The sequence below is a fragment of the Xenopus tropicalis genome, chromosome 5, assembly GCF_000004195.4.
Source record: "Xenopus tropicalis strain Nigerian chromosome 5, UCB_Xtro_10.0, whole genome shotgun sequence".
NCBI lineage: Eukaryota > Metazoa > Chordata > Amphibia > Anura > Pipidae > Xenopus > Xenopus tropicalis.
The window spans coordinates 58,575,584-58,599,697 of NC_030681.2; the positions used below are offsets into that span (position 1 = coordinate 58,575,584).

The 24,114-nt window shown below is 41.4% G+C and overlaps 1 protein-coding gene across 1 annotated transcript in view; it reads right to left on the bottom strand.

Annotated features, from left to right (window-relative positions):
- The window catches only part of pex7 (peroxisomal biogenesis factor 7), a gene marked incomplete at its 5' end in the record, with an annotated part of 198,821 nt that overhangs the window by 149,463 nt on the left and 25,244 nt on the right, over positions 1-24,114 (bottom strand). Inside the window, 2 exon segments of the mRNA NM_001015954.2 lie at positions 4,109-4,186; positions 8,644-8,794. Of these exon segments, the coding sequence (NP_001015954.1) occupies positions 4,109-4,186; positions 8,644-8,794 (229 nt within the window).

The following is a 24,114-nucleotide window of genomic DNA, read 5'->3' on the forward strand; positions in this document are numbered from 1 at the left end:
CTGCCAAGCACGTATCTCCTACGTGCTGGCATAAAAAGATGTTAAGTGCCAAGCACGTTGGAGCTACGTTTTCTTTATCTTGCGCTTGTTCTCTGCGCAATCTGAGTGCAGAGAACGAGCGCAAGTTAAAGAACTCCCTAGAGAACGAGCAGAGGGGGGTTTACTAGTGGACCCTGGGGTACGATCGCCCAGGGGACCCATGGGAAAAGCCTGACACGTGGATTCTACGTGTCAGACTTTTGCTGCTCTCCCCCCCTTCCGGAGCTCCCCCCTCACTTCCTGTGCCGCCCACACACTGGACCCGTCTGCAGCTGCTGTGCCTGCTTCTCTCCTGTCTCCCTCCTGCGATCTTCAGCTTCTAGACCCCAGGTTAGTGCCAGATACACAAACACACAATCACACACTTATTACACACTTATTCTTACACTTATACACACACTTACATTGGGGGGGGTGGGGGTTTCACACATTCACAGCACTTATAGCACTCACACTTACTTGAACACACACATGCAACCAAAACACTTTTTGCCATGTGTACACACACACTTTTGCAATTTTTTTTTATCACATCGTTTTTTTCTTGCCTGAAAAAAATGTTTTATTGCCATTGCAGATAGCATTTTCGCTAACCACACTGCGCAATTCCTTTTGTGTATTATTTTGGTGTGTTTATTACATTTTCTGTGATTTTGGTGCATTTTTAGTAAATCTGTTGCATTTTAGGTTATGCATAGTTGTTGTTCGCTTGACTTTGTCTGAAAAACTAATTTGCCCAAGCCAAAATACTCAAACTGTGATTCTGACTGCAGATATCGCTAGGGAAAAAAAAACATTAATTTTAGGGGTTTTTTTTTTGGATTTTAGCAATTTTATTGCATTTCCAATTGTTCTTTGTTACTTGTCTTTCCACATGGACATTTTGTCTGCTGTATTTCAATTTGGGTGCCTCTATACACCACATAGTTTGGTAAATCTATGCATATAGGGCATCAAACTGTTCAGTAGACCCCTGGAGTTCATATTTAGAGTGTTTTTTGTTGGTACGTTATGAAATGTGGTGTACATAATGGGGCTAAATGCAAGCTTTTTTTTTTTTTTTTTTTTTTTTTGCAAGCGATTTTAAGAAATGTTATAAAAACCGTTCTGTTTAGCATAGCTTTGTAGTTTGGTAGTTTGCAGTAGAAAGATGTATTTACCCATTTTTGTTTTGTCAGAATGTGTATTTTGGAAAATATATGGTTTTCTAGGGTCTCCATACTGTTAGGGGGTCTTATGGCACATAATACACATACCGGGTGCAAAAACTGCACGAGCCGGAGCGTCATTTGTGAAAATTCATATGCCCTATTTTTATTTGGATGCCCCTGTACGCCACATATGTACGCCACATAGTTTGGTAAATCTATGCATATAGGGCATCAAACTGTTTAGTGGACCTCTGGTGTTACTATTTGGGGTGATTTGCCTTTGTATGCAAGAAATTGTGTGAGATAAATGTGGCAAATTGCAACATTTTTAGAAACCACTAACTTTGGGAAAGCTTTGCAGATTGGTACTTTGGTGTAGAAAGGACTCTTTAACCATGTTGGATTTGTCAGATTGTCTACTTTCCAAAAATATATGGTTTTCAGGGGTTACCCTACATTTCTGCTGTTTCTATTCCACATAAACCACCATGTGGTTATGAATTTGGTAAAGGTAAGCCATGAAATTAGTGTGCACAAGTGCCATGTGTTTTGATAAACCTATGTACAGTGGGCATCAAACTGTTCAGTAGACCTCTGGGGTTCATAGTTAGGTTGTTTTATCTTGGTACCTAATGATCTATAGAAAATAAGATGCTGCATATTGGATGTTTTGAGGTGATTTTTGGAAATGTCATAAAAATCGGCAAACTTAGGAAACCTTTGCAGCTTGGTACTTTGGAGTAGAAAGACATGGGTACCCATTTTAGATTTCGGGAAATGTGAATTTTCCAAAAATATATGACTTTCTGGGGTGAGTGTACTTAAAATGATGTAAATGTGTTGATTTTGCAGAAGTCTGAAATGACAGATCACATAGGGGTATGTTCATATTGGGGCCCCTACATGCCACAGAGGTAAACCTATACATATTTGGTATCAAATTTTCAGTGGACCCCTGGCGTTCAAATTTAGGGTGTTTTATCTTGGACCTAATGCTATGTGGGAGATAAGATGCTACAAATTGGAAGCTTTGAGGGGATTTTTGGAAATGTTATCAAAATTGCCAAATTTAGAAAAGCTTTGCAGCATGCTACTTTGGAGTGGAAAGACATAAGTACCCATTTTAGATTCGGGGGAATGTTACTTTCCAAAAATATATGTCTTTCTGGGGTAAGCGTACTGTTTTGTAGTGTTATCAAACACAAAATGATGTAAATGTGTTGATTTTGCAGAAGCCAAAATTACAGAAATGGCAGATCATATGGGGTATGTTCACATTGGGGCCTCTACATGCAACATACTTAGGTAAACCTATACATATTGGGCAACAAACCGTTCACTGGACGCCTGGCGTTCAGATTAAGGGTGTTTTACCTTGGTACCTAATGATACATGGCAGATAAGATGCTGTAAACTGGAAACTTTTAGAGAATTTTTAGAAATATTATCAAAATTGCCAACTTTAAGGAAGGCTTTGCGGCTTGCTACTTTCGAGTAGAAAGACATGGGTACCCATTTTAGATATGGGGGAATGTGTACTTTCCAAATATATATGGCTTTCTGGGGTGAGCGTACTTTTTTGTAGCTATCCCACACAAAATGACGTAAATGTATTGATTTTGCAGGAGCTGAAATGACAGATCATATGGGGGTATGTTCACATTGGGGGCCCCTACATACCACATACTTAGGTAAACCTATACATATTGGGCATCAAACTGTTCAGTGGACCCTCAGCGTTCATATTTAGGGTGTTTTCTCTTGGTACCTAATGATATGTGGGAGATAAGATACTATAGACTGGAAGCTTTGAAGCAATTTTTAAGAAATTTCATAAATTTTGATAAAAACCAATAAATTTAGGAAAGCATTGCGACTTGGTAGTTTAGAGTAGACAGGCAGTTCTATCTATTCTGGATTCCCCAGAATCTATTCTTCCTATAAATATATAATTTTTTGGCCTTGAAATCTAAAGTATGCAGCTTTCTGAAGCAGTTGCTTTGGAAATTTTGTAGTGTACTGCTGGGAGTTTTTGACCTATACAAGTGAGAAATCTCCATAAAACTATAAATATTTGGTATTGGCACGTTCGGGAGACATGGGACTTTCCAAATCAGTTGTATTTTCATGCATAAAATAATTTTTGTTTCTGGTGTATGTGTTTATATTATGGAAAATATTGTTTTTTTCATTTTTTAGACATTTAGAAGCCTATATCTTGTTACAGAATTGGAATTACACAAAAACTCCACCATATTTTGAAAGCTTAGGTTGTCCTGAAAAAAACAATATATAGTTTTCCTGGGTAAACTAAAAGTCCCCCCGAGGAAAGGCCCCTAAAGTGAAACAGTGCAAAACGTTCAAAAACTGTCTGGCAGTAGAAGTTCCACTTTGTCCAAAATGGCTGGCTGTGAAAGGGTTAAAGTGCACTTTGTGCTGGTTTTGGTGTAAATTCCCAACTAATGGGGGAGGTGTGATCACACTACTGGTGCAGAACTATAATAATAATAACTGTAATTTGATCTCATACACATCCGACATGATCAGTTATATTATAAACATACTACACTATTTTGCAATTTATGTGTTTCCTCCTAGATTTTGTCTTTTTGGATATAATTGTTTGAGGCTTTGGAGAAGACCTGACTTACTGAGGAGGCTGCAATCTTCTGTATTATAACCTCAAAGCACCTGGTTTCTAGCTGGCTTCATGCTCACATTACTGTTCACTCCACAGAACTTGCTGTGCTGTCTCGTTTATTACTATGCTTGGGATGGGGTGAGTACACGCTACCCTTCTCATGTGATGTAATGTTTAAGCTGTTATAAAACTGAGAACTCTGGCTAGTTAAAATATCTGTGAGAGTCTATAAAATCTAAGCATAGGTGCCGAAAGAAGGAATTTTGCAGTGACTTACCAGTTTAACAGTGTGATCCCAAGAGCCAGACACTATCAATTGTTCGCCTCTTGTTTGGCTCCAATCGACACTGTAAACCTACAAAAAATTATAGTAAATGAGAATGTATGGTTATACATAATCAGACATTTTTTGTTATAGCAACAGCTTATCTACGCAAGGTGATATGACTAACATCCTGGCAAGTGTACATTCTAAAAACCATTTTCAAACCCACTGCAGACTTCTATCCAGGAAGTCAGTTACTTAAATCAGTATAGGAATGTGACACACAAGAACAAATTATTGGGCAGATTTATCAAAATTTCAGATAAGAGCTCACCACAGAAAATTCAACATTCTATTCATTCCTATGGAATTTTTAGAAGTGTATATATCAATGGGTGAAATTTAGACTTTACAACAAAGAAAGTTCACCTAGCACACCCTTACCTCCTCCAACAATTCTTACCCGGTGCCCAGCCCAGCGAGTCGGCACTCCCAGCACAGTCAAGCAAAAAAATTGTTGACCGGCACGAGTATAATGCAACCGGGGCTTAGCCCCTGCGTGTTTATTCAAAAAATAGTAGCAACGTTTCACGGGGCTATTTTTTGAATAAACACGCAGGGGCTAAGCCCCACTTGCATTATACTCGTTGTGCCGGTCAACTATTTTTTGCTGAAAGTTAGATTTTACCATTTCTTAAATGCACTTCTAAAAATCCCATAGGAATGAATGGAAAGTGGGTAAATTTTCCTGTAGTGAGCTCTAATCTCACATTTTGATAAATCTTCCCCTTAATGTTAATGTAATTTATTACATTTAGCTGACAGTTAAAAGCATCCCTATCCATTAAAAAAATGTAGGAAAAACCACATTATATAACCAAAGGATTGAATGTTGTCTAAAAAACAGCACAATGTTAGTGAATGGAAAAACAGAAATCGGTACACTCTACAGCAGCTTAAACTTTGATCAAATTAATCTTGCTCTAGTAAATTTATGTATTCTTCCTAAATCCAAGGATTATTATCAACCTAGACTGCCCCAGTGCATCCGAATACTCTTAAAGGATCCAAAGATAATTATCCATTTATATGAACATAATTATAATGCCACATACATAGACGGATTTTTAGTAAAGGCTAAGCCTCCCCAAATCTGCTTAGCACATTAGAAAAAAACTCACTCTATACTTGGCTTTCTCTGCACTGCTACTAACAGCCGAGTAGGTGCGTGCATTCCTGCTAGTTCTGGTTCTTTTGTAATAGCTGCACTCTGATTGGATCTTTCTTCTTGTGGCTTCTCCAATCAGCATGCAGCTTTCTTACCAGACAGCAAAATTGACCCATCGAGCCACAGATGTAGGCTGGACTGGAGAGCGGAAGAAACTACAGAAAGGAAGACTGACATGAAGGTCCTGCAGGCTGTAGACTTTACCTAAGAACCTCACTAACTCTGTACATTTGCTGCAGATTTCATCCCACTCCCACAGGTACTATATTATATATTTTATAAAAGCTGACTCACTAGCTTCATTATTGAATTAGAGAGGGTCCAGAGAAGGGCAACTAAGCTGGTAAAGGGTATGTAAAGTCTCAGTTATGAAGAAAGACTGGCCAAGTTGGGTCTGTTTTCACTGGAGAAGAGACGCTTAAGGGGTGACATGATAACTATGTATAAATATATAGGGGGATCATATAATAACCTCTCTAATGTTTTATTTACCAGTAGGTCCTTCCAACAGACACGAGGGCACCCACTCCGTTTAGAAGAAGGTAGGTTCCGTTTAAATATTCGGAAAGGTTTTTTTACTGTGAGAGCTGTGAAGTTGTAGGATTCCCTCCCCGAATCAGTCGTACTGGCTGATTATATAGCTTTAAGAAGGGGCTGGATGGATTCTTAACAAGTGAGGGAATACAGGGTTATGGGAGATAGCTCTTAGTACAAGTTGATCCAGGGACTGGTCCGATTGCCATCTTGGAGGCAGGAAGGAATTTTTCCCCTCTGTGGCAAATTAGAGAGGTTTCAGATGGGTTTTTTTTTGCCTTCCTCTGGATCAACTAAAAGTTAGGCAGGTTATATATAGGCATTATGGTTGAATGTGATGGACGTACGTCTTTTTTCAACCTAACATACTATGTTACTATGTAGCTGAAATTAAATAATTTTTGTAACCTGGCTTCTGTAAAATCCTTTTGCCCCTTTCGCTAGTCTAAATTAACTCTTTCCCCCTAACTGATCTTTTACATTTCTTTTTGCACTTTTTATTTTTATTACTGTTTTGTTAATTTCCAGTGGCAACCTTATGAGTGCATGGTTAGGAAACACACTATAATATTGGTACTGAAACACATTGGTTTAAGGGCTTGCCTGTATATCTGTCATCATTGCCCACTGCATCTCACTGTATATAATGTGCTGATTTTGTAAATAAAGTCTCACATTAATTTTAGGTCAGTCTATGTATGGCCCATCTTTGGCCACATACTATTCTTCCATCCAGCAGTGGTGAATCAGAAGTATAAAAATTCTGCATAGTCCTCATGAACTTAGCAATCATTTCACACAACCATGGCTTTGTCAAAAGGTCAAAATGTGAGAACAGCAGTCTATCTGGCGGCTGACATTTCACCTGAATATAAGAGGATTTGATATGACTTGAAAATATAACCATAACTTAAAAAAAAAAATCAGTTGCCCAGTCTGCATTTTTAAGTACTTCCTTTTCACATAAACAATAAACGTGCATTACAAATCGAAGAACAATATATGAACAAACCCTTGAAATATGAAATCATCCTAACTTCTAGATTAAAGATTTGCATATACCGTATATACTCAAGTATAAGCCGAGTTTTTCAGCACCAAAAGCAAAAATGTGCTGCACCCCCTCCATGGACGGACAGACACACGCATGCACGGGGGGGGGAGGGATGCTCAACAAGCTCGTTCCATCTTCGAATCCATATTGCTTCATGGTGAATGCACAGTACTGCTACCCAGCACATTTTAAATAATAATACGGCAAGTTCACTAAATTATTTCTAATATTATGCAGTGTCGTGTCCTGGTTTAGAAATATCCTTTTCATTTTGTCATTTGCTTATTGCTATGAAGTAACAGAAAATTAATACACTCTTTCCATAAATAATGTAACCTTAATTAAGCTTAAGTCATACATTATGAAAGACAGTTTTGACAGCAATATTTAATCATCAAAACTAAATATAACATAGGAAAGAGGCAAACAGAATATTCAACCTCTATGACTTAACCCTGTATTTTGGAAGTAAAATCTAAATGAAATTTGGAATATATCTTCTACTGGCTGTGCAGGTTCCTGTCTGTTTTTTTACATTTGATAATGTAGCTTTGGTAGGCTGCAAACCAGGTTCTTATCCTTGTACTAAAACAGATATACGTGTCCTTGTTTCTTTGCAATGGATGCTTGTGTTGTATCTAGTAAACAGGATCCAAGCAAATCTGCAATTTTGTTTTTTTACACGCATTGTACTGTTATTCCCAGAATTGCAAACTTTTTTAGTGTGGCTAAGCGTATTTATCATACACTTGAAGGAAATCATTAGTGTATTTCCTTTCAAAGTATAAATAGAATACATGAAGGAGTGACCATGATTATTATCATCATTCACATAAAATTGGTTGCATTCTTGGGTACTGGTTGTAGTTTCAAAATATATGCGGCTGCATTTCCCACCCTAGGCTTATACTAGAGTCAATAAGTTTTTCCAGTTTTCTTAGGTAAAATTAGGTACCTCGGCTTATATTCGGATCGGCTTATACTCGAGTATATACGGTAACATAAACTGCAAAACGAGATACATTTTAGACCAAAAAAAAAGTTATATGGATTTTCAAAAGTTATGATAATATCAGCTGTGGTCAGCCAGACGTAAGAATCAATTTTCATTTGATATCAAATAAATGAACACATTTTGCCATAGCTGTCTAATGGGACACCTGAAAGTAAAGCATACTGTATACACTAAACTTAGATCTATTTGTTCAATCTAAATATCCATTCAGTTTCATAAAGTATTGTACAATCCTTCAGGCCGTAAGTTTTTGTTAGTAGGGTCCCTGATCAAATTTTTTACTCTTTAACCCTTGTTACTGTAAGACCCAGGTGCGTTATAATTAATGTAAAGCGCTGCATACTTTTTGACTATATATAAATGATGATAATAATCATGGTCACTCTTTCGTGTATTCTATTTATACCTTGAAAGGAAATACACTAATGATTTCCTTCAAGTGTATGATAAATATCCTTAGCCACACTAAAAAAAGTTTGCAATTCTGGGAATAACAGTACATTGCGTGTAAAAAAACAAAATTGCAGATTTGCTGAAATTTGGCAAGGTCGCCAGTTGCTGGTTTGCTGGAATGTTCTGCACTTTGACCCAAAACACAGGAAAAATTACCTGCAGACCTGGTTAAGAGCATTAAAGTTAACAACATATATTAGGCAGTGTATGGCCAGCCTTATATTGAAGTTTTATTTTCTAAGACACAAAGAATTACAACTTACCTCTTGTGTGTGTTCTTTGAAGACTTGTAATGGACCTTGGGGTTTAGTGATATCCCACAGTTGCAGAGATCCATCTCCACTGGAAGTCACCACAATGTTCTCACTGATCTCACTCCATGTTACATCAAACAGTGCATCAGTCCAATCAAAGCTAAATTAGATAGAAAATAAAATCCATAAGTTCATCTAAAGACAGCATGAACGGGAAAAAAATATTAGTACTGTAACCGATGTACACCTATATTAGCCTTGATCAAAATTTAGGGGATAAACATAAAAACTGATAGAAAAAATTCATACAAGCAAATGTATTTTTATATTTAGAAAAAAATACAGCTTTAAGTAGGCTTATTTGCATAGGATGCTACATTTATAAAAGTTTAATACAGCAATGTCATCCTATACACTACAGTATATGTAACCTTGTTTGGGGGATTCTGGAAAAAATATAAACCTATTTTCTAAGTGTATATATTTTGGTATCATATTAATTATATATAGATGTGCGCCATACAGATGTGCATGTGCATAATTTGTGGATTCAGTTGTATGCCAAATCGTCCACAAAAGATTTAGGCAAATACTGATCCCAATTCTAGCCACAATAAATCTGAGAAAAATAGAAAAAATTGTACCATCTTTGAAAAAGTAATACATTTATTTGTCCAAAGTTGCAAGGTCCCATGATTAAGGGTTTAGACTGAGCTCAGCTCAATGCTTTGAATTTGGGTGAATCTAAATTTTTCAATAAGTGCTGGAATTCAGTTGAATCCCAAACCAAATACTGATGAATTTGGTGAATCCACAAACAAGCAAATTAAATGCTGAAGTTCTAGAACAGGGATCTAAAGAACAAAGGGCAAGAATTTAGGATATAAGGATAGAGGAACAAAAAAAACAAGAATATGTCAGCAGGGGTTATTCAGTGAGGGATCGTTGATCTAGTAGCCAGGAGTTAAAAAGCGGGGAGTGCAGGGATGTACAAAAATATGGTGTATACTTCAAACATACAAATATAATCTGTGAAGACTGTGGATGCCAAGAACTGCAAAGGGAAGCCATGATGGACCTGAGGGACAGAAGGAAGTTGACCTCCACGTTTCTTTCTTTTTATGGTTTTTGGTAACTATGTAGCCTGTGCATAAGTAATCATTAATTGTAAATAACATAAACATGTCTTGGTTTAGATAATAACTTACTATTGTAACAATCACTTGATTGATTACTTAATATATTCACTTTAATATACACTTATTGGTGTGGATTATTTGTCTGCATTCTCTCATGAACTGTAACCCTAGTAAGAGGAGTGAATATTATTATTATCATCACATCTTATACATGCTGGGACACAAGAATGTAAATGATGCTTAGTGTTACAGCTTGCATATTATGCGCATGTGTGACATCACACATATATGCATGATGAGCGAGCCAAGAGGCTTTCTTATCAACTGCATGTGTGTGACTCTCGGAAGCAGGAAACAAAGCGGCCACTACAAGTACATTTTCACAAAACAGTTTTGTTTCCCCCAACCAAAATCTCGGCTCTATTAGTTTGTGCACCACTGGTGTGGAAAAAGACTTGTCTATTAAAGAGGTAGTTCACCTTTAACCCTTTAAGTGCCAGCCGAATTCGTCATTTCGGTTCCCCCCAGTGCCAGACGTTTTTTAAGCATTTTGTACTCATTCACTTTAACAATGTTTTTTGGTAGGAAAACCTCCACGAAACTAGGGAAATTATATATCGTTTTTTTCGTCACTAATTGGGCTTCGACATACATACCAAATTTTATAACTTTTCTGGAGATATGATGTGTATTTTGGGTGAAATATGTAAAAAAAAAAAAAAATTATGAAAAATTTCTGTATATTTTGAGGTTTTTTTCCATAGAAAAGTTAATTTTACTCACTTTTTTTTATTGTTTGTAAAAGCCCTGATACTCCCAATTCCAACGATACCAAATATGTGGTGGTACCCCACAGTTCCTGTCCAGAAGTAACCCCCAAACTAAGGCAATACTTAGTACAATATCACACCAGAACAAAGCAGAAAAGCGCTTGTAACAGTTAATGCAGCATAACTTATATGTAAATCTAAAATATCCCCTCATGTTTGGTATCTTTAGAAACTACAGACCTTCAGGTTTCTAGGTGCAATGTAGTTTTCACTCAAAAGCCAAATACCTTTTGTCAGTGCATTGTGAAATTTGGAACTTTTTATGACATTTTTTTTTTTTTTCTAAAACGTAAACTTGGACGCATGATCAAATGTGGATTTGACAAAAAAAAATCTCATAAAAATTTTCTAGCAAAGGCATATTTGAAAGACAAACTTCTCCTGAATAAAATGATGCCCCATATGTATGGGTGCACATAAAGACATGGGCACCAAACACTCCAAAGCAGGGGCAATGCACAAGGGCAATTACAGCTAAAAATGTGGGGGCTGCGCTCTATGTGCACTTCCTGCAGTTTTTCAGTGTTAACCCCCCCTACCTGTGAAATAACCCCCACAAACTATATATTTCTGAAAAGTGCACACCTTCAGCTATTCAGAGACGCCACTCTCCTCTTTCTACATGGAAAATTGTGGCCGCAGTCCCTTGCAGAAGTTAGCGCTTTGGTCAGAAATCAAGGAAAAACCAGATACAAACCTAGATTTCTCCCCAAAATCTCCATGGCAACTACCAAAAACTTACTAACCATCAATCTGCAAGTTCCCCTGAATAAAACGATACCCCATATGTATGGGTGCACATAAAGACGTGGCCACCAAATGCCCCCAAACAGGGGCAATGCATAAGGGCAATTTCAGTTGAAATTTTGGGGGCTGCGCTCTATGTGCACTACCTGCAGTTTTTCAGTGTTAACCCCCCCTACCTGTGAAATAACCCCCACAAACTATATATTTCTGAAAAGTGCACACCTTCAGCTATTCAGAGACACCACTCTTCTCTTTCTACATGGAAAATTGTGGCCGCAGTCCCTTGCAGAAGTCAGCGCTTTGGTCAGAAATCAAGGAAAAACCAGATAAAAAACCTAGATTTCTCCCCAAAATCTCCATGGCAACTACCAAAAACTTACTAACCATCAATCTGCAAGTTCCCCTGAATAAAACGATACCCCATATGTATGGGTGCACATAAAGACGTGGCCACCAAATGCCCCAAAACAGGGGCAATGCATAAGGGCAATTTCAGTTGAAATTTTGGGGGCTGCGCTCTATGTGCACTACCTGCAGTTTTTCAGTGTTAACCCCCCCTACCTGTGAGATAACCCCCACAATCTATATATTTACGAAATGTGCACACCTTCAGCTATTCAGAGACACCACTCTTCTCTTTCTACATGGAAAATTGTGGCCGCAGTCCCTTGCAGAAGTTAGCGCTTTGGTCAGAAATCAAGGAAAAACTAGATACAAACCTAGATTTCTCCCCAAAATCTCCATGGCAACTACCAAAAACTTACTAACCATCAATCTGCAAGTTCCCCTGAATAAAACGATACCCCATATGTATGGGTGCACATAAAGACGTGGCCACCAAATGCCCCAAAACAGGGGCAATGCATAAGGGGAATTTCAGTTGAAATTTTGGGGGCTGCGCTCTATGTGCACTACCTGCAGTTTTTCAGTGATAACCCCCCCTACCTGTGAGATACCCCCACAATCTATATATTTACGAAAAGTGCACACCTTCAGCTATTCAGAGACACCACTCTTCTCTTTCTACATGGAAAATTGTGGCCGCAGTCCCTTGCAGAAGTCAGCGCTTTGGTCAGAAATCAAGGAAAAACCAGATACAACCCTAGATTTTGGTCAGAAATCAAGGAAAAACCAGATAAAAACCTAGATTTCTCCCCAAAATCTCCATGGCAACTACCAAAAACTTACTAAACCTCAATTTGCAAGTTCCCCTGAATAAAACGATACCCCATATGTATGGGTGCACATAAAGACGTGGCCACCAAATGCCCCAAAACAGGGGCAATGCATAAAAGCAATTTCAGTTGAAATTTTGGGGGCTGCGCTCTATGTGCACTACCTGCAGTTTTTCAGTGTTAACCCCCCCTACCTGTGAGATAACCCCCACAATCTATATATTTACGAAAAGTGCACACCTTCAGCTATTCAGAGACACCACTCTTCTCTTTCTACATGGAAAATTGTGGCCGCAGTCCCTTGCAGAAGTTAGCGCTTTGGTCAGAAATCAAGGAAAAACTAGATACAAACCTAGATTTCTCCCCAAAATCTCCATGGCAACTACCAAAAACTTACTAACCATCAATCTGCAAGTTCCCCTGAATAAAACGATACCCCATATGTATGGGTGCACATAAAGACGTGGCCACCAAATGCCCCAAAACAGGGGCAATGCATAAGGGGAATTTCAGTTGAAATTTTGGGGGCTGCGCTCTATGTGCACTACCTGCAGTTTTTCAGTGATAACCCCCCCTACCTGTGAGATACCCCCACAATCTATATATTTACGAAAAGTGCACACCTTCAGCTATTCAGAGACACCACTCTTCTCTTTCTACATGGAAAATTGTGGCCGCAGTCCCTTGCAGAAGTCAGCGCTTTGGTCAGAAATCAAGGAAAAACCAGATACAACCCTAGATTTTGGTCAGAAATCAAGGAAAAACCAGATAAAAACCTAGATTTCTCCCCAAAATCTCCATGGCAACTACCAAAAACTTACTAAACCTCAATTTGCAAGTTCCCCTGAATAAAACGATACCCCATATGTATGGGTGCACATAAAGACGTGGCCACCAAATGCCCCCAAACAGGGGCAATGCATAAGGGGGGGCTGTGCTCTATCTGCAGTTATTTAGTCTAAACACCCCCATACCTGTGAAATAACCCCCGCAAACTATATATTTCTGAAAAGTGCACACCTTCAGCTATTCAGAGACGCCACTCTCCTCTTTCTACATGGAAAATTGTGGCCGCAGTCCCTTGCAGAAGTTAGCGCTTTGGTCAGAAATCAAGGAAAAACCAGATACAAACCTAGATTTCTCCCCAAAATCTCCATGGCAACTACCAAAAACTTACTAACCATTAATCTGCAAGTTCCCCTGAATAAAACGATACCCCATATGTATGGGTGCACATAAAGACGTGGCCACCAAATGCCCCCAAACAGGGGCAATGCATAAGGGCAATTTCAGTTGAAATTTTGGGGGCTGCGCTCTATGTGCACTACCTGCAGTTTTTCAGTGTTAACCCCCCCTACCTGTGAGATAACCCCCACAATCTATATATTTACGAAAAGTGCACACCTTCAGCTATTCAGAGACGCCACTCTTCTCTTTCTACATGGAAAATTGTGGCCGCAGTCCCTTGCAGAAGTCAGCGCTTTGGTCAGAAATCAAGGAAAAACCAGATACAACCCTAGATTTTGGTCAGAAATCAAGGAAAAACCAGATAAAAACCCTAGATTTCTCCCCAAAATCTCCATGGCAACTACCAAAAACTTACTAAACCTCAATTTGCAAGTTCCCCTGAATAAAACGATACCCCATATGTATGGGTGCACATAAAGACGTGGCCACCAAATGCCCCCAAACAGGGGCAATGCATAAGGGGGGGCTGTGCTCTATCTGCAGTTATTTAGTCTAAACACCCCCATACCTGTGAAATAACCCCCGCAAACTATATATTTCTGAAAAGTGCACACCTTCAGCTATTCAGAGACGCCACTCTCCTCTTTCTACATGGAAAATTGTGGCCGCAGTCCCTTGCAGAAGTTAGCGCTTTGGTCAGAAATCAAGGAAAAACCAGATACAAACCTAGATTTCTCCCCAAAATCTCCATGGCAACTACCAAAAACTTACTAACCATCAATCTGCAAGTTCCCCTGAATAAAACGATACCCCATATGTATGGGTGCACATAAAGACGTGGCCACCAAATGCCCCCAAACAGGGGCAATGCATAAGGGCAATTTCAGTTGAAATTTTGGGGGCTGCGCTCTATGTGCACTACCTGCAGTTTTTCAGTGTTAACCCCCCCTACCTGTGAGATAACCCCCACAATCTATATATTTACGAAAAGTGCACACCTTCAGCTATTCAGAGACGCCACTCTTCTCTTTCTACATGGAAAATTGTGGCCGTAGTCCCTTGCAGAAGTCAGCGCTTTGGTCAGAAATCAAGGAAAAACCAGATACAAACCTAGATTTTGGTCAGAAATCAAGGAAAAACCAGATAAAAAACCTAGATTTCTCCCCAAAATCTCCATGGCAACTACCAAAAACTTACTAAACCTCAATTTGCAAGTTCCCCTGAATAAAACGATACCCCATATGTATGGGTGCACATAAAGACGTGGCCACCAAATGCCCCCAAACAGGGGCAATGCATAAGGGCAATTTCAGTTGAAATTTTGGGGGCTGCGCTCTATGTGCACTACCTGCAGTTTTTCAGTGTTAACCCCCCCTACCTGTGAGATAACCCCCACAATCTATATATTTACGAAAAGTGCACACCTTCAGCTATTCAGAGACGCCACTCTTCTCTTTCTACATGGAAAATTGTGGCCGCAGTCCCTTGCAGAAGTCAGCGCTTTGGTCAGAAATCAAGGAAAAACCAGATACAAACCTAGATTTCTCCCCAAAATCTCCATGGCAACTACCAAAAACTTACTAACCATCAATCTGCAAGTTCCCCTGAATAAAACGATACCCCATATGTATGGGTGCACATAAAGACGTGGCCACCAAATGCCCCCAAACAGGGGCAATGCATAAGGGCAATTTCAGTTGAAATTTTGGGGGCTGCGCTCTATGTGCACTACCTGCAGTTTTTCAGTGTTAACCCCCCCTACCTGTGAGATAACCCCCACAATCTATATATTTACGAAAAGTGCACACCTTCAGCTATTCAGAGACGCCACTCTTCTCTTTCTACATGGAAAATTGTGGCCGCAGTCCCTTGCAGAAGTCAGCGCTTTGGTCAGAAATCAAGGAAAAACCAGATAAAAAAACCTAGATTTCTCCCCAAAATCTCCATGGCAACTACCAAAAACTTACTAACCATCAATCTGCAAGTTCCCCTGAATAAAACGATACCTATGTCTGGTTGCACATAAGTACATGGCCGCCAAACCTGAAAATGCATAATATTGGGGCTGCACTCTATGCACCCCTTTTTTTTTGCCTGCACCCGAATGAATGGGATACGCTCGGGTGCAGGCACATGTAGCCGATATACGCATGAAAACGCGTGAGAATGCAAAGTCTCGCGTTTTCATGCGTATATCGGCTACACGTGCCTGCACCCGAGCGTATCCCATTCATTCGGGTGCAGGAACAAGTAGCAGGCGTAGGGCTGAATTTTCGGCAAGCGTTTTTCCACTTGCTGAAAAAATCAGCCCTACGCCTCGTGTGGCATCAGCCTAACCCTTGGCAATAGAAACTACCAGAACAATCTTAGCACCTCTGGACCTTTCTAGAACAACTGAAATCAAATGGAATAAAACCACTAAAAGCAATCAAAGAACAATAGTTGCAATGAAATCGGTAAGAGCCCTGGATCCACCAATGTCACTGCAAAAGCAACCTTTTTGGGGGCACTAAACACACAATAAAGAACAATGCAAAGATAAAACACCGTAAAATCCAATAAAACCACCTAAACCAACAGAAGAACAATAATTGCAATGAAATCGGTGGTCAGAGCCCTGGATCCACCAACGTCACTGCAAATTCAGCACCAAATAGCAATAAAAAAAGTTACAGTGCAATAGAATAATTCAAAAACAGAAATCAATTATGAAAATGCCAAAAAAACACTAAAATGCAACCAAATAAATCAGATAATTATAGAGCAAGATCAGAAATAAAGTTTTAGTAAAAAAAAAGACTGCCAAAGAAAGCAAAGACAGAAAGAAAAGAAAAGAAAGAAAGAAAAAAAAAAAAAAAAAAAAAAAAAAAGTGTAAGTGTAAGTGTGTGTGTAAGTGTCTGTGTGTGCTTGGGAAAGTTGTAAATAAGTGTGTATGTGTACAAAAGTGTAATAATGACAAAGATAGAAGAAAAAATGCAAAAAAAAAAAAAAAAAATTTTTTTAGACAGTTGAGATAGAAATAAGCAAAATAAACAGTGCGATCAGGGGCGATCAATCCAGCAGGAAGGCAGCAGGGGAGCTCCATCTTGTCCCAAGTGCGCAGCAGGAGTGAGGGAGCCGACAGTAGGCGGCGCTATTTAAAGGGACAGCAGTGGACACGTCATCAACGCGTGTCCACTGCTGTCATTGGCTGGCGACGCGATCGGTGCGGCTGGGGGACCCGGATCGGTAAGTATGTCTTCATTGCTCGTTGCCTAGGGGGATCTGAGGGGTTTACAAGCGCTGCGCTGCTTTAAAAGCGAGCGCAGCGCTTGTAAACCCGACAGTGCCATTGGACGTAGATTCTACGTCCCATGGCACTTTGGTCCCTTGGTACCTGGGACGTAGAATCTACGTCCCTTGGCACTTAAAGGGTTAAATTCACTTTTAGTAATTGTCTGAGACAATTTGCACCTGGTCTTTATTTTTTATTATTTGTGGTTTTTGAATTATTAAGGTTAGTCAGAAAAGAAGGCTAATAATTAAAAACTATTAAAATAAAAAATTGGGGATGCACCGAATCTACATTTTTTGAATCGGCCGAAACCCTAATGCTTTGTAAAAGATACGGATATGAATCCAAATTTGCATATGCAAATGAGGACATGTAGGGTTCAAAGAGAACGACATGCTCATCGTGTGGAGAAAAATCTTCAACTTCAGTGTTTATGTGACAAAAAGCCACATGATTTCAAGGATTCGGTTTGGCCGATGATTATGTTATAATACAACTCTAAACTTTTATCTAAATAACATTTTCCCTAATGTTTATCTACCTGGTAGTACACTTTGTATAGGCTAAGACAAGCCCGTTGGGGTCAGATTTAGGGTGAGAGGTTATTTGTACCCTGGGTCCCCTGGAACTATAGCAGGGTGACTGTAACCCCAATGTTTCTATGTATCTGTAACCTTGTTATGAGCTAAGGTGGCCCTGTCTGAATAACCGTTAGGGGGAGACTTGGGGTGAGCGTTTATTTGTGCCCTGGTACCCCTGGAACTATAGCAGGGTGACTGTTACCCCAATGTTTCTATGTATCTGTATCCTTGTTATGAGCTAAGGTGGCCCTGCCTAAGGGCCACTCGGGGGTAGCTACCCTCCTTGCCAAAGACCGAACAGTGCCCACTTCCAGATATAGCACCGGTTGGTCCTGTATTTATATCTGCCTTGCCAAGCCCCCTCCATAACGTCAGAGGCTGGACAGGGCAGGCATTTAAATAGCAGGAGAGTGCCACACATGGTCGGGAGGAGAAGAGGACAGGAAAGGGTTGTGTTTGCAGGGATCCTACTTACGGCCAAGGTTATTCAAACGCGGTACAAAGGGATGAGACGAAATCAGAGTCGAGGTCAGGCAACGGTCAATGGCAGGCGGCAAGGATCGTAGTCAAAAGTCAGTCAGCACATCCGCTGACGTCATCGCGCAGCACCGGGAGAGCCCAAAGCTACTGCGCATGCGCGCGCGCCCCTTGCCATTGCGTGTCGGAACGCGCCGGAGAGGTGCGCGCAGGAGCGCGCTGTACAGGAGGAGGCCAGGGACTAGCGCGCCTGAAGGTAGGAACGTGCGCCAGTCTCCCGGTACTCCTTACAGTACCCCCCCATTCAGGAGCACCCACTGGGGGCTCCCAAGGTTTCCCGGGAAAGTTTTTGTGGAACAGCTTTACCAATCGCGAAGCATGAGTATCCTTAGCTGCCACCCAACATCTCTCCTCAGGACCAAACCCCCACCAGTGAATAAGGTATTGAACGTTACCTCTAATCTTGCGGGAATCTACAATCTCCTGGACCTCAAATTCTTGACACCCATCAACCAAAAGCGGAGTTGGGGAAGGAGAAGCAGAAGAAAAGGCATTACAAACCACAGGCTTGAGGAGGGAGACATGGAAGGAGTTCGAAATATTCATACTGGGAGGGAGCTCGACCAATGTAACGAGGACGTAACTTAGGGCAAGGGACACAAAGCTTGATATTCTTAGAAGACAGCCAGATGGAATCTCCAACTGCGAAACAAGGGGCAGGTCTACGACGTTTATCTGCTGCCTTCTTTTGACGGAGAGATGCTTTCACCAGAGCTTGATGAGCAGACGACCAAATGGACTTGAAGTCATGAACGGCAGCCTCAGCAGCGGGCACATCCACCTTGAGTACAGAAGGAGGTAGGGACAGAGGATTCCATCCATAAACACTAACAAATGGAGAGGAATCTAAGGCTTCATGTTGGAGATTATTATGAGTGAATTCAGCCCAAGGGAGAAGTTCGGCCCAGTTGTCATGGTTTTGCAAAATAAAACAGCGAAGAAACTGCTCGAGGACTTGGTTGGTTCTTTCAGTTTGACCATTACTCTGAGGATGGTATGCAGAAGAAAAATTTAGCCCAATTCCTAACAATTTGCAAAAGGCCCGCCAAAAGCAGGAGACAAATTGGACCCCACGGTCCAATCAGATACAATAGATGACGGGAAACCATGGAGCCGAAAAATCTCCTTAATGAAGATACTTGCCAGGAGAACTGCAGACGGGAGCTTCCTTAGAGGAATGAAGTGGGCCATTTTGGAAAATCGATCTACAACTACCAGGATAGTAGTAAACTCTGCCGACCTTGGTAAATCTACAATGAAGTCCATCAATATATCTGTCCAGGGTTGGCTTGGAACAGGCAGTGGATGAAGGAGACCACAGGGGAGACACCGAGGAATCTTCTGCTGGGCACAGACAGAACATGCGGAAACATACTGGTAAATATCTTTAACAAGAGAAGGCCACCAGAAGAATCTGGAAATTAGATCAAGTGTCTTTTTAACCCCTGGGTGGCCTGCAATCTTAGAGGAATGACCCCACCAGAGAATTTGAGAAACCTTAGCCTGAGGGACGAAAGTCTTACCAGATGGGCACTCTGGTGTAGCTTCAGTAGCCGGCAGAGCTAAGGATACCGGGGCCACCACTCGTTTAGGAGGAATAATAGAACAAGGAGGAACTGAAGGAGCCTCTTCTGGAGACAGGGATCTGGACAGGGCATCAGCTTTGACATTCTTGGAGCCAGGTCTGTAAGAAATAAAGAAGTTGAACCTAGAGAAGAATAACGCCCATCTGGCTTGTCGTGGATTCAGTCTCTTAGCGGAGGAAATATATTCTAGGTTCTTATGGTCAGTAAGAATTGTGACTGGCTGAGAAGCACCTTCTAAGGAGATGACACCATTCCTTCAAGGCTAGCTTAATGGCCAATAGTTCACAGTTGCCAATATCGTAATTTCTTTTGGCGGATGATAACTTCCGGGAGAAAAAGGCACAGGGGTGAAGAGGACCTTGGAAATCCACTCGCTAGAAAAAAAAATAGCACCTACCCCAGTATCAGAGGCGTCAACCTCCAAGGTGAACGGACGAGAAGTATCCGGATGGATCAGGACCGGAGCAGAGATGAAAGCCGACTTTAGAGATGCAAAGGCCTTTTGGGCCACAGGAGACCAAAGTGACTTAGAGTCCTTACGAGTGAGGGCAGTGATGGGAGCAACGATCTGGGAAAAATTTCTAATAAACCTTCTGTAGAAGTTGGCAAAGCCTAGAAAACGTTGAATGGCCTTTAGCCCTACAGGGGTAGGCCACTCAGTCACCGCAGAAACCTTGGCAGGATCCATCTCAAAGCCGGAGGAAGAGACAATATACCCAAGGAAGAATATCTTAGACTTATGGAATTCACACTTTTACAGCTTAGCGTAGAGATTATTTTCTCTGAGACGTTGTAGCACAGATTTGACTTGAGGAATGACAATGAAGGGGAGAACATCAGAATGTCATCGAGGTAAACCACGACACAGGATTGCAGCATATTAAAAAAGATGTCGTTGATGAAGTCTTGGAAGACAGCAGGAGCGTTGCATAGGCCAAAGGGCATGACTAGATACTCATAGTGGCCATCACAGGTATTAAATGCAGTTTTCCACTCATCCCCCTGGCGGATGCGGATCAGGTTGTAAGCACCTCGAAGATCAAGTTTGGAGAAAACCTTTGCGTTTTTTAATCTGTCAAAGAGCTGGATAACGGTTTTTGACAGTGATTTTATTAAGACCCCAGTAGTCAATGCATGGTCTGAGACTCCCATCCTTCTTTTGGACGAAGAAAAAACCAGCGCCCGCAGGAGAACTGGATTTCCTGATGAAGCCCCTGGAGAGATTCTCCTGGATATATTCCTTCATGACCTGAGTTTCCGGGACAGATAATGGATCGGTTCTGCCACTCGGAGGCATAGTGCCAGGGACCTGTTCAACGGGGCAATCAAAAGGCCTATGTGGAGGGAGAGTCTCAGCATTCTTCACGGAAGTTATCATAGCATTTAGGCAAAGGAGAAGGGTCTGGCACGACACATGAGACATGGAGTGGCACGACTGGAGCTGGCAAACACTTAGAACGGCAGGAGGAACCCCAAGCAGTGAGATCACCGGTGGCCCAATTGATAGTAGGATTGTGTAGTCTGAGCCACGGAAGACCAAGGATAAGTGGGGTATTAGGACACTCAATAATTAGGAAAGAAATTTCTTCAGAGTGTAACCAACTCACTCGAAGTTGCAACAGCTCAGTGTAGGAAGTTAATAACTCCGGAGACACCGGGCGACCGTCAACCGCTTGAGCAGAGAGTGGCACCTGGAGAGACACAACAGGGAAGCGAGACTTCTTGACGAAGGAAGAATCAATGAAGTTTCCTGCTGCCCCGGAGTCCAGGAATGCTTGACACAGGAAAGACTCAGAGCCATAAGACAGAGTAGCAGGGACGAAGACTCTAGAAGCTTGAGCATCTGGGAGTGAAACGATTCTGCCTAGGAGAGACTCCCCACTCGAACCTAGGCTGGGAGCGTTTCTCTGATGTTGTGGTTTTACAGGACAGACTTTAAGTAGATGACCACTTTGACCGCAATAGAAGCAGAGACCGGCAGATCTTCTTCGGGTTCTCTCCTCTGGAGACAAAGAGTGGCCCCTAGCTGCATGGGCTCCTCAGCTTGAAGACTGGGGGTAGACGAGGATTCAGGAAGCAGCACTGAAGAAGCTGGTGATCTGCGGACCCGTGACTTCTGGGACTGTCTCTCCTTGATTCTGGAGTCAATGCGGATGACGAGAGACACCAACTGCTCAAACTGTGTGGGCAAATCTCTAGCGGCCAATTCATCCTTCATGCCTTCATTCAGACCTTGCCAGAAGGCTGCGACCAGGGCATCATTGTTCCAAGAAACTTCGGCGCCAAGGTACGGAAGTCAATGGCATATTCTGCAGCAGACAAAGTGCCCTGAGTTATCTTTAGAAGGCGGGTAGAGGCACTGATCTTTCGGCCAGGGGCATCGAAGATCTCGCGAAACGTAGAAATAAAAGCCAAGGAGTTGTGGACTAAAGGGTCGTCTCGTTCCCACAGAGGTGATGCCCAGGCTAGTGCTTTACCCTGGAGCAATGCAATGATGTATGCCACCTTAGGGGAACTTGAGGGGAGACAGTTCAAACTGGATGAGGCACTGGTTCAAGAAACCACGGCAAACCTCGGGATCCCCTGCGTAGCGCATAGGAGCAGGAATCTTAGGCTCGGAGTGCTGTACCACAGCCGAAGGAGCGACTGAGACAGGAACCTGTGAAGGCGAAGCAGAAACACCTTGCGCCCCTTGGAGGGAATCCAGACGGGTGGCGAAGAGCTGGAGAGACTGGGAGAGATGAGCCTGTTGAGCCTCTTGAAATTCCAAGGACTTGAGGAGTGCTTCCAGGACATTCTCCAGGGAACCAGTAGTGGCAGCATGAGAGGGCTCCATGTATGCCCAAGCTAACTGTTACAGTCTGTATGCTTAGGAGCCCGGTAACAGCCTGGAATAACCCCTTAGGTAAGCAGGAGAGCCCTGACGACCCCGGTGTTCACCAACGCCCTTTTGGGGCCCCGGACTTTCTGCGGCGGGAGAAGCAGGGATCCTACTTACAGCCAAGGTTATTCAAACGCGGTACAAAGGGATGAGACGAAATCGGAGTTGAGGTCAGGCAACGGCCAGTGGCAGGCGGCAAGATCGTAGTCAAAAGTCAGGCAAGAAGTCAAAACCAGAGAATCAGATACAAAACAAGCTTAGCAAGGCACCAGAAAATCAGGACCAGCTTGGGCAAGGAAAACAAGCAAGGAAACACTTTTAAAGTTTGAATTTGGCGCTAAAGTGACGTCAGCGCGTCCGCTGATGTCATCGCGCAGCACCGGGAGAGCCCAAAGCTACTGCGCATGCGCGCCCCTTGCCATTGCGCGTCGGAACGCGCCAAAGAGAGGTGCACACAGGAGTGCGCTGTACAGGAGGAGGCCAGGGACCGGCGCGCCTGAAGGTAGGAACGCGCGCCGGTCTCCCGGTACTCCTTACACATCACTTATTTATTAATCATCCCAACTGAATCACACCACTCTGTGTACAATAACAGAGTTTATAACAAAGCTTATCTGCATGAAGCAATTTGAAATTTTAAGTATAATGTTGATCGCATTGGTTAAATTGCACACAGCCTGGGTGGTTTCAAACAAAAACTAATCTCTGTTCCAAAATCTTTTTAGCATCATCTGATGTTTAGTGAAATGAGTGCCCTTGCTAGAGCACAGAGGAATTTCCTGATCTATGCTTTCAAGATGATCGGGAACATCCTGTAGGATCAACACTTGAACCATCTGAAATTGATCACCAAGGAAGCCTTAGAAACACTGTTGTAGAATCTGTGTGTTGTTGGGAAACTGATGACCTAGATTAACATCTGAGAAAAAGATTGCCGTGCATAACATTTATATGCTGAAATGGTGTTTTGACAAATGATGACAAATCTTGAGATGATGATAATATTCAGAGCTAGAGTAACTCGAAGATTTACGAAGGGTTAATAAATGTATTATAAATTATATAACTATTACATTATATTTTTGTTTGTAAATTTCTAAATTACCTTTTCTAACACAAAGGGCTATGATTTAATATGCAATAAAAATGATATTTCTCTAAAACCAAGGTGTTTAAAAAAAAAAAAAAAAAAAAAAAGGTTATTCAAATTTAGATTAATGTATGATATATGTTTTGATTAAAGATTTATAATAGCCCTGTTTTACATATTTTTAAAATTATGCAATACTGTAATAAAGGGAAACTAATAATTCCGCAATAGAATTTATGTAAATGTATACTTTTTTTTTCAGGTACATGAGAAACAAGCTTTATACCGAAAATTCAGTGTATGGAGCCATGTTTTTTTGGGGAAAGGGAAAAGAATTCCGATAAGAGAGTAGATACGTTTGCTTTCATTGGGCTATGGACAATCCAGCTGTTGACATGGCATATGATGACTGAAGAATAAATACTCTAAAGCACCATTTCAGTTATTTTAT